This window comes from Ischnura elegans, chromosome 2 (assembly GCF_921293095.1).
Source record: "Ischnura elegans chromosome 2, ioIscEleg1.1, whole genome shotgun sequence".
NCBI classification, from domain to species: domain Eukaryota; kingdom Metazoa; phylum Arthropoda; class Insecta; order Odonata; family Coenagrionidae; genus Ischnura; species Ischnura elegans.
In genome coordinates this window covers 61527931-61541455 of record NC_060247.1, presented here as the reverse complement: position 1 = coordinate 61541455, position 13525 = coordinate 61527931, and the positions used below count along the sequence as shown (strand labels likewise).

General features: G+C 36.7%; 1 protein-coding gene across 1 annotated transcript; it reads right to left on the bottom strand.

Annotated features, from left to right (window-relative positions):
- Positions 1-889: 889 nt before the first annotated feature.
- Positions 890-10459, bottom strand: LOC124153829. The gene is made up of 5 exons (XM_046527208.1): positions 7976-10459; positions 5961-6179; positions 3776-4025; positions 2137-2269; positions 890-1165 (listed from the first exon to the last, which is right to left on the bottom strand). Exons 1-5 carry the CDS (start codon positions 10032-10034, stop codon positions 1028-1030), a joined length of 2799 nt encoding a protein of 932 aa, XP_046383164.1. The 5' UTR covers positions 10035-10459; the 3' UTR covers positions 890-1027.
- Positions 10460-13525: the final 3066 nt, after the last annotated feature.

The window sequence follows — 13525 nt, the reverse complement described above, 5'->3', positions numbered from 1 at the left end:
GCCAACAATAGTTAAATTTATTTCATTATTATTACTATCGCTATTTTTAAGATTAATTTTTTTCATATGATTTGATTAAGGACCAGAATGAGTCTTGCCCAGTCATTTTTTACAGCCCGACATCAGGTTTGAGCATAAAAAATGACTGAAATACACGGCAATTATTTTCATAGACGCTACTGCTTTGTAAATTTGTAGAATTTATACCAAAAAAGCGTTTTGTGATAGAGCACTCGTACTTTTCATGTTTAGTCACGGCTCGGCAATGATTGACAATCAAATTTTTAAGTTTGAATTAGTTCGATCACTTCGAAATTGTTATTTCTTTCGTGTGTTTTTTACGTTAAAAAGTTAATGACAGGTCAAATACTTGTTGTCCATGACGGCAGAATAATTTTTTAGTACTTTTTATACTTATATGACGCCTATCATTTCATTTTCTTTCAGGTGAATTCTCAGTTAATTTTGAAGTCAATTCAGGAGCTTCAAAATTCGTCACATTCCTGCATAATATTATATTTCATCGATGAGCTTTGGACAACGTGTAGTCAAGATTTTACCTTATTATAAGGGTTAGTATTATTCTTTCCGTGTTTATCAAACGTAAATAAGCGTAGACGGTAATATAATTAATACTTGAATGATTCCCTTTGAGCTGATTTTGCTTCTCATGATAAATGAATATGATGGATGATAGATGGTATTTTTAATTTCACTTCACATGTAATATATTTTAATATCGCTTGAATATTTCCAATGATTTACTCTAAATAGCCGGGTGACTACCATTAACCTATTTATGGGACTGAAATTAAGTATTATGAGCACTCTATGGACTCGGGAATGAATCTAGGAACATATCGGTTATTGGGAATTTTGAATTTCCAAATTAAGTTTTCAAGATTTATTGAAAAATATTATACAGCATTAGAAAGAGTATTACTGAGAGGGTTAATTATAGTTGTTGAGAAAATGAAGATTCCAAATTATTTACAGGAGTGACAGGTGTAATCATCAGCCCTCGTATTCATGATTTCATTGGCAATACTGCTACTGCTGCGCCACTCATTCTGCACCCAGTTTGCCCTGACCATTTGACCGCTCCGTGGCTGAAGCTAACATAGCGTGCCCCTTTGCATTCCTTGCCCCTGAAGACATGGGTTATCTGAAAAGGGAAAAAATGTTTTCTTAAGACTGGGAAAATTTTGAAGTTATATCTGTCAGCATCCATGGAAGTTTTTTTTTGTTTTTTTGAATCCATAAATTCTTTAAGTATTAGAACTGTGCGTTAGTGACAGATAATTATCTGTCAAAAATGTAGGCATTTGCCTTAAAATGCAAGGTTTGCTTGGTTCCAGTAATGTCACTATTGAAAAACACTACAACAATCGATTTATCATTGCGTTTATTTCGAGAGAACAGCCGAATCCAAAAATGAAAATACCTGACTAAGAAATATTTCCGATATTACTTTGGAGATTAGACAAAGTTGTAAAGCACAGCCTCATAATTAATTTAGATACCCAGCATAATACCTACTCTGCCACATGAGTCCAACTATATAAGGTGTTTCCCTTGAAATTAGATCACTGCAAATTAAATCGAAACTTGAAGCTTTTACGTGGTGGAAGGGCTCCATGTTAATAATGAAAAACACTTTGTTACTTCCACAAAATTTACAGAGTTTATATTTTATTACCGGTTTCGGCTATTACACCATTTTCAAATTCATTCTGATTACACCATTTTCAAATTCATTCTGATTACACCATTTTCAAATACATTCTGATAGCCGAAACCGGTAATAAGATACAAACTCTGTGAATTTTGTGGAAGTAACAAAGTGTTTTTCATTATTAATAGATCACTGCAGCTAAAGCACCCTTTCGATGGAATCGGCAACTACGCGATGTTTTCTAAAAAGGTATATGTATAATGAATTGAATTTTTTCCCGGTAATCTTCCCACATGAAAGTGTTCCCGGCAATACTTAACCGTTTTAATTTTCCAGGAAATCTTTTTAATATTCCATAATTCTCATAAGAAGTTTCTCCAAATATTAGCTTCAAAATACCACTTTTAACGAAACAATAATCACATATATGCATAGCAAGATATCCAAAACTGAATACATACCTTCCTCCATTCATTATCCTTGGCATTGCTGAAGACATCATCGTAGTCGAAGTCCGAGATCTTCACTTTTTTCTCATTGAGAATTCTAACTCGTAGCTCGTACGTACTCTTGCAGTTTTCATTCACAGATATCCTGTTTGGAAATTAATATATTTATACTCCAATATTACTCCACGCTCTTTGCAGAGATATCTCTTCTTTTCCTTTCGCGATGCTTTATTGTCAATTTGATTGTCGTTTTCTGACATCTTAGGCAACCTCAAGTCCCGGGTGAAGCAAATACAATCCCAAATAAAATCCTCAAAGTGCGAGGTGGCCCAGGGAAAGGAGCTGAGCATTATAAATGAAGACTCGCTGTAGAACTAGCATATAGTGCCATTCATTGACTTTGTAAGATACGTGAATGGCAAATTTTATATTATTAAAATACAAATTATCTAAGATTGAAGTGCACATTTATTCCAAATCAAAACTTTTAAGAGTTTACGAGTTGAGTCAATTGAAAAAGTTGGTATTTAATAACAGATTGAATATTTTGAAAAGGTTAAGATAAATTGTTGATTTTTTAATATAATTTTGAGAAAGTTTGTCAATTTATAATTCCATCAGAAGCGATAAATTAATAGATATATTTTGCCAAATGGTTAGTTATGGGATTTCGTTTTTCCCATTCAGCTCTTTAATAAAGGCTAGTCTTAATTTTGATTGAGCATTTCCTTTTTATGTGTAAACGGCTGGTGTCCTACCACCCCCTGCTACATGCCTTAAAAGGCAGCTTGCGGGGTGCTTATGTAGATGTACATGAATATTACTCCAGAATGCATATTTGATTTAAGAAATATTTTTGTCATGGCAGGCAGCGTTGAGGTAAAGTGGATAAAGCGAGGGAATGCAGACCAAACGTCTTCGGTTCAAATCCCGAGTGAAGCCTACGAACTGCCCTAAATAAAACCCTCGAAAGGCCCAGGGAAAGGACCTGACCCCTATGCCATGACTTTGCGAAATTCACATGCCTGTTACTTAGTTTGGGGTGAACTCTATCCTCACCTTATCAACCTTCGGCTTCAATTACTGAATGAGTGAGTGCGGCAGCTAGGGGGCACTAGATTGATGGAAATGCCTTCCTTCACAGTCCATGACCATGGTCTTACAGAGAGAGTGCCCATAGGTTTTCTTCAAAACTTAATGGCTTTTCCAATGCAATAATCTCTTCGGTTAACATTTATTATAGGTGACATACAGAAATAATTATAGTTTAATTTTTTTCTTTTTTCAGCATAGTGTAAGGCATACGACATGTGGAATTTTTAAGTCGTCGCAAAAACTTTCAAGTATATTTATTCATTCAAAAATGTAATCCAAAAAATATTTAGCCTAATAAAGTACTGCAAGCTTTTAGGTAATGAGTTATCTGGAGTCTGTAGAGATTCACCAGAGAACATTTGAAATATTTTCTATACTCCACTCATCAGAAAAATAACACTTGAGTGTGTCGACACAACTTATAATTCGATGAAATCATTTAAAATTTTCATTCTCAATTGACACAAATCTTGTTGTAATTCGCTTCCTTTTCATCTCGATATTTTAAGTTCATCTTTCATGTTTTTTTAGTACGCGTTACATTATACTAACTCACCATTCGCTCACTTCGATTCTTGCTTTCGTGCTGTCCAAATATTCGGCATCACAACCCTCTGCAATCAAGTCGACCGTCTGCTCCTTCTTGCACATCCTGTTCACAGTCTCGAAGTACGTGTTGCAGCCTATGAACTCCGGTAGTGGGTCCCCAATAGCGTTCCTTGTCGGTAGTTTAACGTCACTTGCCGAGCAATAACACACAATCCAGCCATGGTTCTGCTGCTTTAAAGTCCAATGGTCGAATTCCTCTAATAGTGCAACAGGTTGGCGCGCGGCCCGGGATTTCCACATGGAAAAAAAATAAAGATAGAAGATAACGTTGAGACGGACGTACTTAATTACTAAATAGCGAAAAAATGGTCCATAGAGTTCTTGAAGTGATTATTTAGGCTACCGTAGTAGGTTTCCATAGATTAACATTACTGAACTTTCTGAAATATTTTAGTGTCTTCCTAAAGTACTAATTGAGTAGTATTTGCCGTCCCATATTACCATTTTTATGGAAGAAAACCCGACGAGAATACGAAATTGGACCCCTGCTTTGATGAAATACGTTTCAGAGGATATCTATGGAAATTTCAGTTTGCTAAGTGGTTCCTTCTTAATTTGGTTTTGTTTTTCTTGTCAACCGGGTAATTTTTATTGATATTCCGTATTCATTATTAAATAACAATTCTCGTTATTTTTGACAGAATAAATTACCTTTTATTAATTATTTTTAATATGTTAAAGAATTTGATATTTAAGTCACATAAAATGCTCATATTGTAAGTCATAGAAAATCTTCATGTTACAGTAAAATCCACCAATTAAATCATTTACATAAGGCAAAATGAATATGTTATGGGCTAATTTTTTAATGAAGCTTGACGCCATTGTTCCAAGGTGGTTTTAACCATCAAATAAAGGGAAAGAATCAATTGAATAAATTATTCTATAGATATTATTTGCGTAGTGCAAAATTAGCATTGAATATACATTTTTTCATCTACTGTCATCACGTGGCTGTATAGACACTTTTTGCTTAATGTACATAGAATCACTTAGATTTTCATATTTTGTCTGAAATTTTCTTTGTCATATTATCTTAAATTTGCTCTAAATTACACTCGCACCCATTCCATTTTATATTACATAAAGCTTTTACAGAACTATTTTTTATGATGCGATGCAGCTTAGGTTGATTTGCCTTTTTCATTGGTCATTGTAATATTAGGAATTTTAATTTTTTTTACAGTCCCTTTGGCCTCCGTTGTAGTCCAGATCGTTGTCGCTTTTGCCTCATAACCCCTTGTGACGGGATAAAAGGTTAAAACATTCGTTTTCGCGTAACCACGGACGTTCTGACGTGACGGTCATGCTGTGCGCCGTGAGGTGAAAATATATATTTAAATAAATTATAAATTAGTTAGAGGTATGGAGATGTCATTTAGTGAATAATTTTAGCAGACCGTAAAGTTGACTCACTAAGTTTCCTTACAAAAGGATTAAAATTAAGTAATTTGAATTTATGATTGAATCGGATTGAAAAAGTGGCGTTTACTTGAATATGCTAGCAGGAAAAATGGGAAATCATTATGGACAAACAGGGAAAAATTTGGAATTAGAGCAGATTTTCATTAGACATGGCGAAAATAACTTGATTATTCATTAAATTTATCCCAGAATAAACGGAATATGACCAACGGAGTAAATAATAGCCAGAAAAACTGGTTTGGTATCAATAACAGGCATTTACAACTGTGCAATCCTTGTAAATGCCTGATATTAATACCAAAATAGTTTTTCTGGCTATTATTTACTCCGTTGGTCATATTCCGTTTACTCTGGGATAAATTTAATGAATAATCAACATATTTTTTCCATGTCTAATGAAACTCCGCTGTAATTCCAAATTTTTCCCTGTTTGTCCATAATGATTTGCCATTTTTCCTGCTAGCATATTCAAGTAAACGCCACTTTTTCAAACAGATTCAATCATAAATTCAAACTACTTCTTTTTCATCCTTTTCCAACTTGGTGAATTTTCCACCATATTTCTGAAATATTATGACGTATTAAAGTAATTGGCATTTGTTAATGCTACGAATAATAAATGCAATTTATGGGTTAATGGTATGCGATGAATGTTATGAGATATTTACTCCTTCACTTCTAATGTAATTTTACAAGCACAAGCTTACCTTGGCCGCAGTTGTTTTTCAATAAATTACGCCCTCCCGTCGAATTTACCAACACTTTGTCATCTCCGAGGCTATATGGGTCAATCGGTCGCATTATTTGCACTTTAGGCTTCAAGTAAGTGCTGATGAAGTCATCACTGAGCAGCTTTGAGATTTTGAGCTCTTCTGGTTGCGTTTCAAAGTCATCCAGTTTTATCTTAGGGGAAAATCCGGAAAATTCTGCAGTAGGCGCAGTAAAAAATAAGAAATAATAATAATTAATAAAAAAGAATTATAAATTTTGATCATTATTCACTAAGAGTCAAAAACATGGTGCGCTACATGCTCAAAGAGTCTCTTGAGGATCAAATTTTAAAATAAGTTTTTTAAATAATGTTCATTAAATGATCCTCTACGTATAAATTGTTTTATAATCTTAAGTACTGAATTAAATTGATGTCAGATCAAGTAAGTTGAACGAAAATTTCTTTGTGAGGTCTTTATTTACCTCTTGGTTGTAGTGAAACGACAGTTGTAGGTTGTAGTAAAACTCTCATGACAGATTTGAAAATATACTTATAAATTTGATGCTTTGGTACACTTAAATAATTATTTATTCTTCTTCCATGATTGCCATTTTCATGCAATACATTCACGTCAGGACATCGGCCCATTGAACTTGCGACCAAATGGCTAAAAAATGGGAGCCCACACATACGAGAGAAATTTTTTAGTAAACGGTCATTGCCGTATGATGTAGACTTTGGTTCAGGGGCGGATTAAGGAAATAACATAATAATAGATTAAGGTAATAAGATCGCTTATCGCGACACTTTGTTGGTATGCAGTTCCTCAGTCATAAAGAATCTGAGGTCTGATATGCGTAGACAAATGGCTTTTAGATAATAATCAATTACATCGATAATTTAGAGTGAAATATCTCGTCAGATTGAAACGCATTGTTATTAAGCAGATGTAATAAAAACTTATAATGGAGAGCCGCATTAAAAATTGCTATCCTTTCATTTCTATTTATTAAAAGCATCGACAGATATGATTGTTGGGCTTATAGCATAATAATTTGAAACCGGGGGAAACTGTCAGCGAATGGTCTATATTTAGTGATTATGTTGATGAGAGATTAAATAATTCTATACTTTATTTTTAGTTTGATAAAATGTGACAAAAGGGATCAATTTTATCATTCCCTACTATTTAGGTATTAGAAAATTTCGTTGTGGACCAAATTTCATTCTTTCCACATTGATGAACAGTAATAGTTTTCTCCTCTTCGCATCATTCAAACACTGTTTTATTCCTGGATTTAATAATAATTTAATCAGTGATTTTCTTCCGTTTCCATTTGTAAAAAATATCCCTTTTTATGGGTTAATGCTCTTTGAAATGAGCATATTGAAATGGAATCCAACATGAAATTAAAGTCAAGTCAGGGATGTTTGGCACCGATATTAGCATTTATTTCTGTGATAGTTTATTTCCTGCTTTCAAGACTACTGCATCAACGTAAATCAATGTAAGACCCTTAGTTTTGGGAATGCAATTTCCTACATTTTTATACGAAGAGAAGAGATGTATCGGTTTACTTAATACCTGTAATAGGCCTATAACTCATTTGTATCTATCTGGAAGGTGAAGATTTATCTTTTGGTCTAAGGCGTGAAATTGGACTCAAAATGAGCCTTATTTCTTATATTCCGATGCTCGAATAATCACTTGCATCTTCACCATTGAATACCTTTTCTTTGATAATCTCGTAATCATCCACATCGCTTTCCGTCCTATACCTGTCAATCAATCCCGATTGCTATGCATTATCTTTTCAAAGTAAAAATTTCATAATAGGGCTGTTCATAGAACTACATGAATGTATTGTTTATATGGTCTCACTCCTACTGTTATATCGTGCCACAAATTACGTTTATTGATCGATTTTTCGACTATTCTATTGTACGGCAACCTTTAAAACACATCAGGGTGAAAAGGTGACTTTTTTATCGGTTCTAAATTTAGCTTACCTTGATCACTGAATTCCATTTCGCTTACGTAACTCGAAGGAGCTAAATTCCCATCGTCCGCTGCCTTTACCGCATCTTCACTTGATTTTTCAACGTCGTCCGCGACCTCAGTAATCTCTATCCCCCAATGCCGATACGCTTGGCTGGAATCTTCCGGTTCCACGTGGCTGACCGTGCCGACCTGCACATTTCCCGGCGACTCTGTCGCCGCGCCCTCGGGTCCGGAGGCTCGGTCTTCACCGCCGGTAGCGGCTTCTGGCATCCGCGTTCCAGCTGCTGGTTCCGATTCACCACTACTGTCCCCATTAGCGATGATCGGCTGCTCATCGTGGTTCACCGATTGGGCAAGGTCTTCCGCGCCATATTTATCAGCGAGTGGCTCAGTTTCCGTGACATTACCTTCATGAATTTCTTCTGGAGATGTATCATGGTTGATTTCGCTCCTCTCTTCTCTTTCTTCCTCTACCACTTCACGATTTGGTGCTTGAAATTGCTCGTGAATAAGACTGATCGATTCTGTTGTATCGGTCCCATCTTTGCTTTCGCCGCCGATGTCTCCGTTGACCTCTGGTAAAGTATCGAAGTCTTGGTGATCCAGGATCGTTTCCCCTTGCTCTGCATCGTTTAATGTCACCCATTTTGGTTCAGTTGGAGTCAAAATGGAGTCATCCAATTCTGAGCTCTTCACGGTTTCACTAGGTGGTTCTAATATTATCAGATCAGCAATTGGACAAGTTTGTTCAGTCCCGATCGTCATGTCTTCCTCCTCCTTGGCGTAATGGTATTCGTGGATAGGCATAGGTTGTTCATTAGCTTCCTTAAGCTCATTATTGTCTTCTTCTTCTTCTGAAATTTTTCTCTCTTCTTCGACGTCCAGAATATTTGAACCATGAGTTTCATCATTATCCTGGACCTCGTCGTCGGTCACATCAGCTACTGTGTGCTCGTGTTCATCATCGCTTTCTGAGGAAAATGATGTTTCACTACCTCGAAAAGCCGTGATTTCTTCCATTTCTGGTTCGTATGAGCCCTGGCCTGATTCATCGACGATAACTATCTTAGGAATCGATCCTCGGCCTATCCTGTGCTCAGTCTCACCGGAGGTGTCATTGGTGAATTGGTCTTCATCGAGATATTTGGAACTCCTTTCTTCAATCTTTTGGCTGGCTTGCTCTCGCTCTGCTACATCTTCCAACTCCTCACACTCTTCTTCCTCTTCTTCGGAAATCCGCAATGGGGCGTCGATCAAGAGAACTTCGTATCCACTGGAATCTTCGCTTCCTTCTCCGTCATTTTCGCGGATAACTTCGACCTCCATCTCTTTCCAGTCCATCACAGAGTTCGGAACATCGGTCGTTTCGGTGGAAAACTCTGCAACCTCTTCGATACAAGTTTCTGCAGCTTCTTGGGAAACTGCCTCGTGGATGAACATATCCGACGGATCCTTTTCTTTCTCCATCTGTACATCATCACTGCGCTGGTGTTTAGAGAACTCCTGGTCGGCAACGTCGCTGGCCTCTCCCTCAGGATCTATCCTTTGAGAGGAATCATCCCCCTCGGAGCCCTGCATATCTTCTGGCTCAGCCAAAGCCCCTTCAACTTCCACTTGAATCAAATCCCTTAGAAGAACGGCATCTCCCTCCGTTTCCGTCACGTCCTGCTCTGACACCATCACCTCTGCTGTGTCTGTTCTGGCTTCTACCTCCGGGTAAAGTTGTAGATCTCCTTCCTCCACGTCATCTCCCGGCGTAGATTCATCCACCAATTCCTCCCATTGAACCTTTCCTTCGGATACCGATATGTTGCCTCCGGAACGAAAACTTTCGTCCTCGTGGAGCTTAGCTGCGTACTTTTCGCGAATGTTTTTCTCATAAGTCACTCTCCGTGTGTGTTCCTCCTTTTGAACGCGCAACCCTGTTTCTTCAGACTCTTCGAGGTCCCTCTCGGAAGTCAGTGTGATGAAGACGTTGATAATGGTCCAAATGAAGAGGGCCGCCATGCCGTAGAATACATATTCCATTCCTTCATCCCAATTCCATGCCTTCGTTGGGTGCCCCATTGCATGCGGGAGAGCGGAACTTCCCTCAAGAAGTTATTCTTCGGAAGTATGAAGCAAGGGTGTTACTGCTTTTGGTCATCCCACCATTTCTGAGGGTTCAGTCCGTTCAACGGCTGTGTCCTTTGCTGGCGAACAACCCTCAGGAATTGGATTACCACGACCGCCCAGTCCTCTCATCAGTAACTGAACCTGTGCTGAGCTCTAGATATGCGTAGGAGGTGTAAAAGTCCGATAGCTTATCACTCGCTATAAAATTCTCACGATTGGAAATCCTCCCAGTCATATATTTTTCACTTGATCAAGGAGTTCAGCTGATATCTCCGCCTTCAATCGAATACGTCTCGTGATGCGGTCCAAATGATGTCTATATGGCGCGACGATTCGTAAGACAATCGCTTTCTCTATGTGGCACAAAAGACGTGGTAAAGTTGACGAAATTGTGATGCAGGTAGTTTCTACTGTCTTTCGATAACAATCGTTAATTTCGGCTCTTTTGCCGAGTGGGATTAGCTACTGCTAAGATTAGCAAGCTGCAAGAAGGCAATACAACAATGTTGTTTTCAATAAAATTCTTCGCTAACTTGAGTCAACGATTGTTAATAATGGCCAGAATCATCGCTCTAAGCTGGTATTTAATAAATCATTGTTCCTACTTCATTCAAATTTTGAGTTTTGTTTCATACTAAAAAACTTTGAGCAATTTGATGGGACGCCTTACTTTCATGATAATTACAAAGTGGGAAAAAACGTTCGTAGCTGGCAACATTACGGAATGAATTTTCAAGTATAAGCTCTTCCAAGTTTTGTTCCATCTTCTTATATGGGCGGGTTGTTACCACTTACATATCATCATTCGTAAGGGGTAAGTCACTAGCCCCCGAGTTTAATTGAAATAAAAAAGTGGAATGAATCCTTTTGAGTAACACAAAGAAATATCAGCATTCATAAATTTAATCATTCATAATTTTCAAGTGTGAATTCATTCGAGTTTAGTTCTGTATTCTTGTATTTCGATATCCTAGAAAGGTGGATTTTCACTTTTTTAATGTTTTGGCGTGCCTCAAATCATCGAGCACTATTTACTCGATCACAAATAAGTAAGTAATCCCATTAGTGTTCATTAGTGTACTAATGAAATTGCTTTTATACCGACAGTTGTGAAAATTTGAGTATTTACAGATGCATCGTTGAGATATATTCCAATGTCATATCATGCAATCACATGCAATTGCTGGCATGATTATTTTTTCTCGGCTTTTTACAACAAAGAATTGTATTTCATTGAAGCATGGTAATTCATCTCAAACCTTGATCTCCCGTACTATGGAAGTAGTGAACGTATTCGAAATTTGGTTTCAATTCTTATCGTTGCTCCTTATTGGGTTAGTTATTTTATCTTTTATTTTTATCTCTGCCAGCAAGTAATCTCACATCGAGAAGGAATAATTGGTGAATAAAACCACACCCATCTCTTGGAACCCAATTCATTCTTTGACGTGGACGGTAATCTTTCTCGCGTTTGCCAGCTGTCGCACATGTTATGTATTACATGCTTGATTTATCTCTGAATGTGTGTCGTACGCTTATTCCTTGCTGATAGTGTAAGTCCTCTACAGGACTTTAACTTTCTCAGAACTTAGCCGTATAAAACCTTATCTTTATAATGGATTCGTAAAACATTATGGACATTAAATAAGAGCTGATGTTACATTACGAATGTTAAATACTTTTTAGCAACCCTACGATATACTCTGATTCCTCATAGGTTGGTGACTTTAGCGACGGTAAACTGCTATATGACGTAAGATTTTCCCGGGGAAAAATGAGAGCGCTGCCAGTGGCGATAATATGAATTACATAGTTGGAGACATTTCACAATACCAGACCATAAAAGCGTCCTTTTCAACTCAAATTTCTTGCAATGTGTCCATTGTAAACAGCAGTGAGGCAGCTTTGTATTATCTAGTCCGCTAATAATTCTTTTACGTAATGAACTACCTTGTTATCATCTTTTCGAAAAGAAAAGTATTTTCTAAAACTCGTTCTCTCCTCTTGAAATTGAGATCATACATTACCCCATACTCTTTTAATATTCCGTTTGAAATCTAGTCTTTAAAATGCGTGCATATGAATTAAATAAATTTAGGGCTGATAATACGTCACTAATATTCATTTTGCTACTTTTTTCGCAACCCTTCCTAATTCTCCGATTGCAAAGGCTCCTTAAAGGGAACGCAAGTAGCTTTTGCAAATTCTACAATTTAAGTGAGCAAATAAAATCACTCTCATACTTGTTTTTCATTAGGCACCTCATATTCTCTCTAATCACTCTTTATTTCTTTTTCTTACGTTCGCAGCAATAATTATTTTTACTTGCCGTGTGTACATCTGTATCGAAGTTCTACCCCGTGCGGCGCCTCAATAGGCGGGTGGCGGAAGTTTTTATAGCATTTGCCATTAGCCTGTATGTGAACTGAAAAAAACTAATTTACGTTGGCAAGGTGATTTGACTATGACGAAAAAAATTTTTAAGACTTATATTCTCTAAAAGGAAATACTCATTCCTTCACCTTTCCAATTGGATCTTTATCTCAGTTTAAATGTTGTATAACGTAATTTAATTTAAATTGCGTAATTTTCAGTAAAATCAAATAGCGTTCGCTACCTCCATCATGTGAGATCAAGAGTTAGGATACTTTCCGAAACTCCAATGAAATTTATTATTCGCTGTAAAAAGCCAGGTAAAAATAAAGATTCTGGTAATCAATGTTAGATGCATGATATTGGATTGGAGTTTATCTCAATTACGAATCTATAAAATACACAAACATACCCGTATTCTACACTTGTCGGATCTAAAAATATGGTGCGGTTCTAAGATCATGTCCTCCGTGTCCATGCAGAAATATTGCCATTGAATTGTAACCATATTCAGGGATTTCCTTCCCCGATGATTGTGTATTATCTTACCGAGCTAGGATTCGTTGAGTGTTATGTAATGTTTTTTCCAATCTATCACCACTCACTTGCATCGTTCATCGCTTTTTGGAAGCGGCCCAGTCCTTATTTAATTTCCGTTCTCGAATTTTTATTGGTACATTTAAGTGTGGAAGGGAATAGCTACTATATAAAACTACGATTTTGGAAAGTTTCTTAAAATTTAACTACCTTTTGTATAAAAAAATCAGCTATGGCAGCGATGAAAAAATTATCATCAGGCCCCCCTACGCCTACTGTAAATTGAAAGAAATTTCAGTGGTTGAAAGTGATGTAGATATTCAGGTTTCACTATTTCTGTCTACTTAACCGTGTTTCTTCGATATAAATTTTTAAACCAAACAAATATTTCTCCATTCTTGCTTAGTTTTTATTTCTTGATTACGCCCCATATTCGCTGTCAGGAAAGTCGATGCCCGTATCTTTGCGGTTATATATTTATTTTTTAGCAAAGAGCGTGATGTTGGGAATGTCGTCATAAGATAACAAAATGA

What these genes read in the sequence shown, in the direction of transcription:
- LOC124153829 (XM_046527208.1), bottom strand. Translation starts at nt 10,034, where the DNA reads ATGGGGCACCCAACGAAGGCATGGAATTGGGATGAAGGAATGGAATAT. An exon ending in AATGGAATTCAGTGATCAAG is followed by an intron (nt 6,180 to 7,975) that starts GTAAGCTAAATT and finishes CGCCTACTGCAG; the next exon opens with AATTTTCCGGATTTTCCCCT. An exon ending in GAAAAACAACTGCGGCCAAG is followed by an intron (nt 4,026 to 5,960) that starts GTAAGCTTGTGC and finishes TTGCACTATTAG; the next exon opens with AGGAATTCGACCATTGGACT.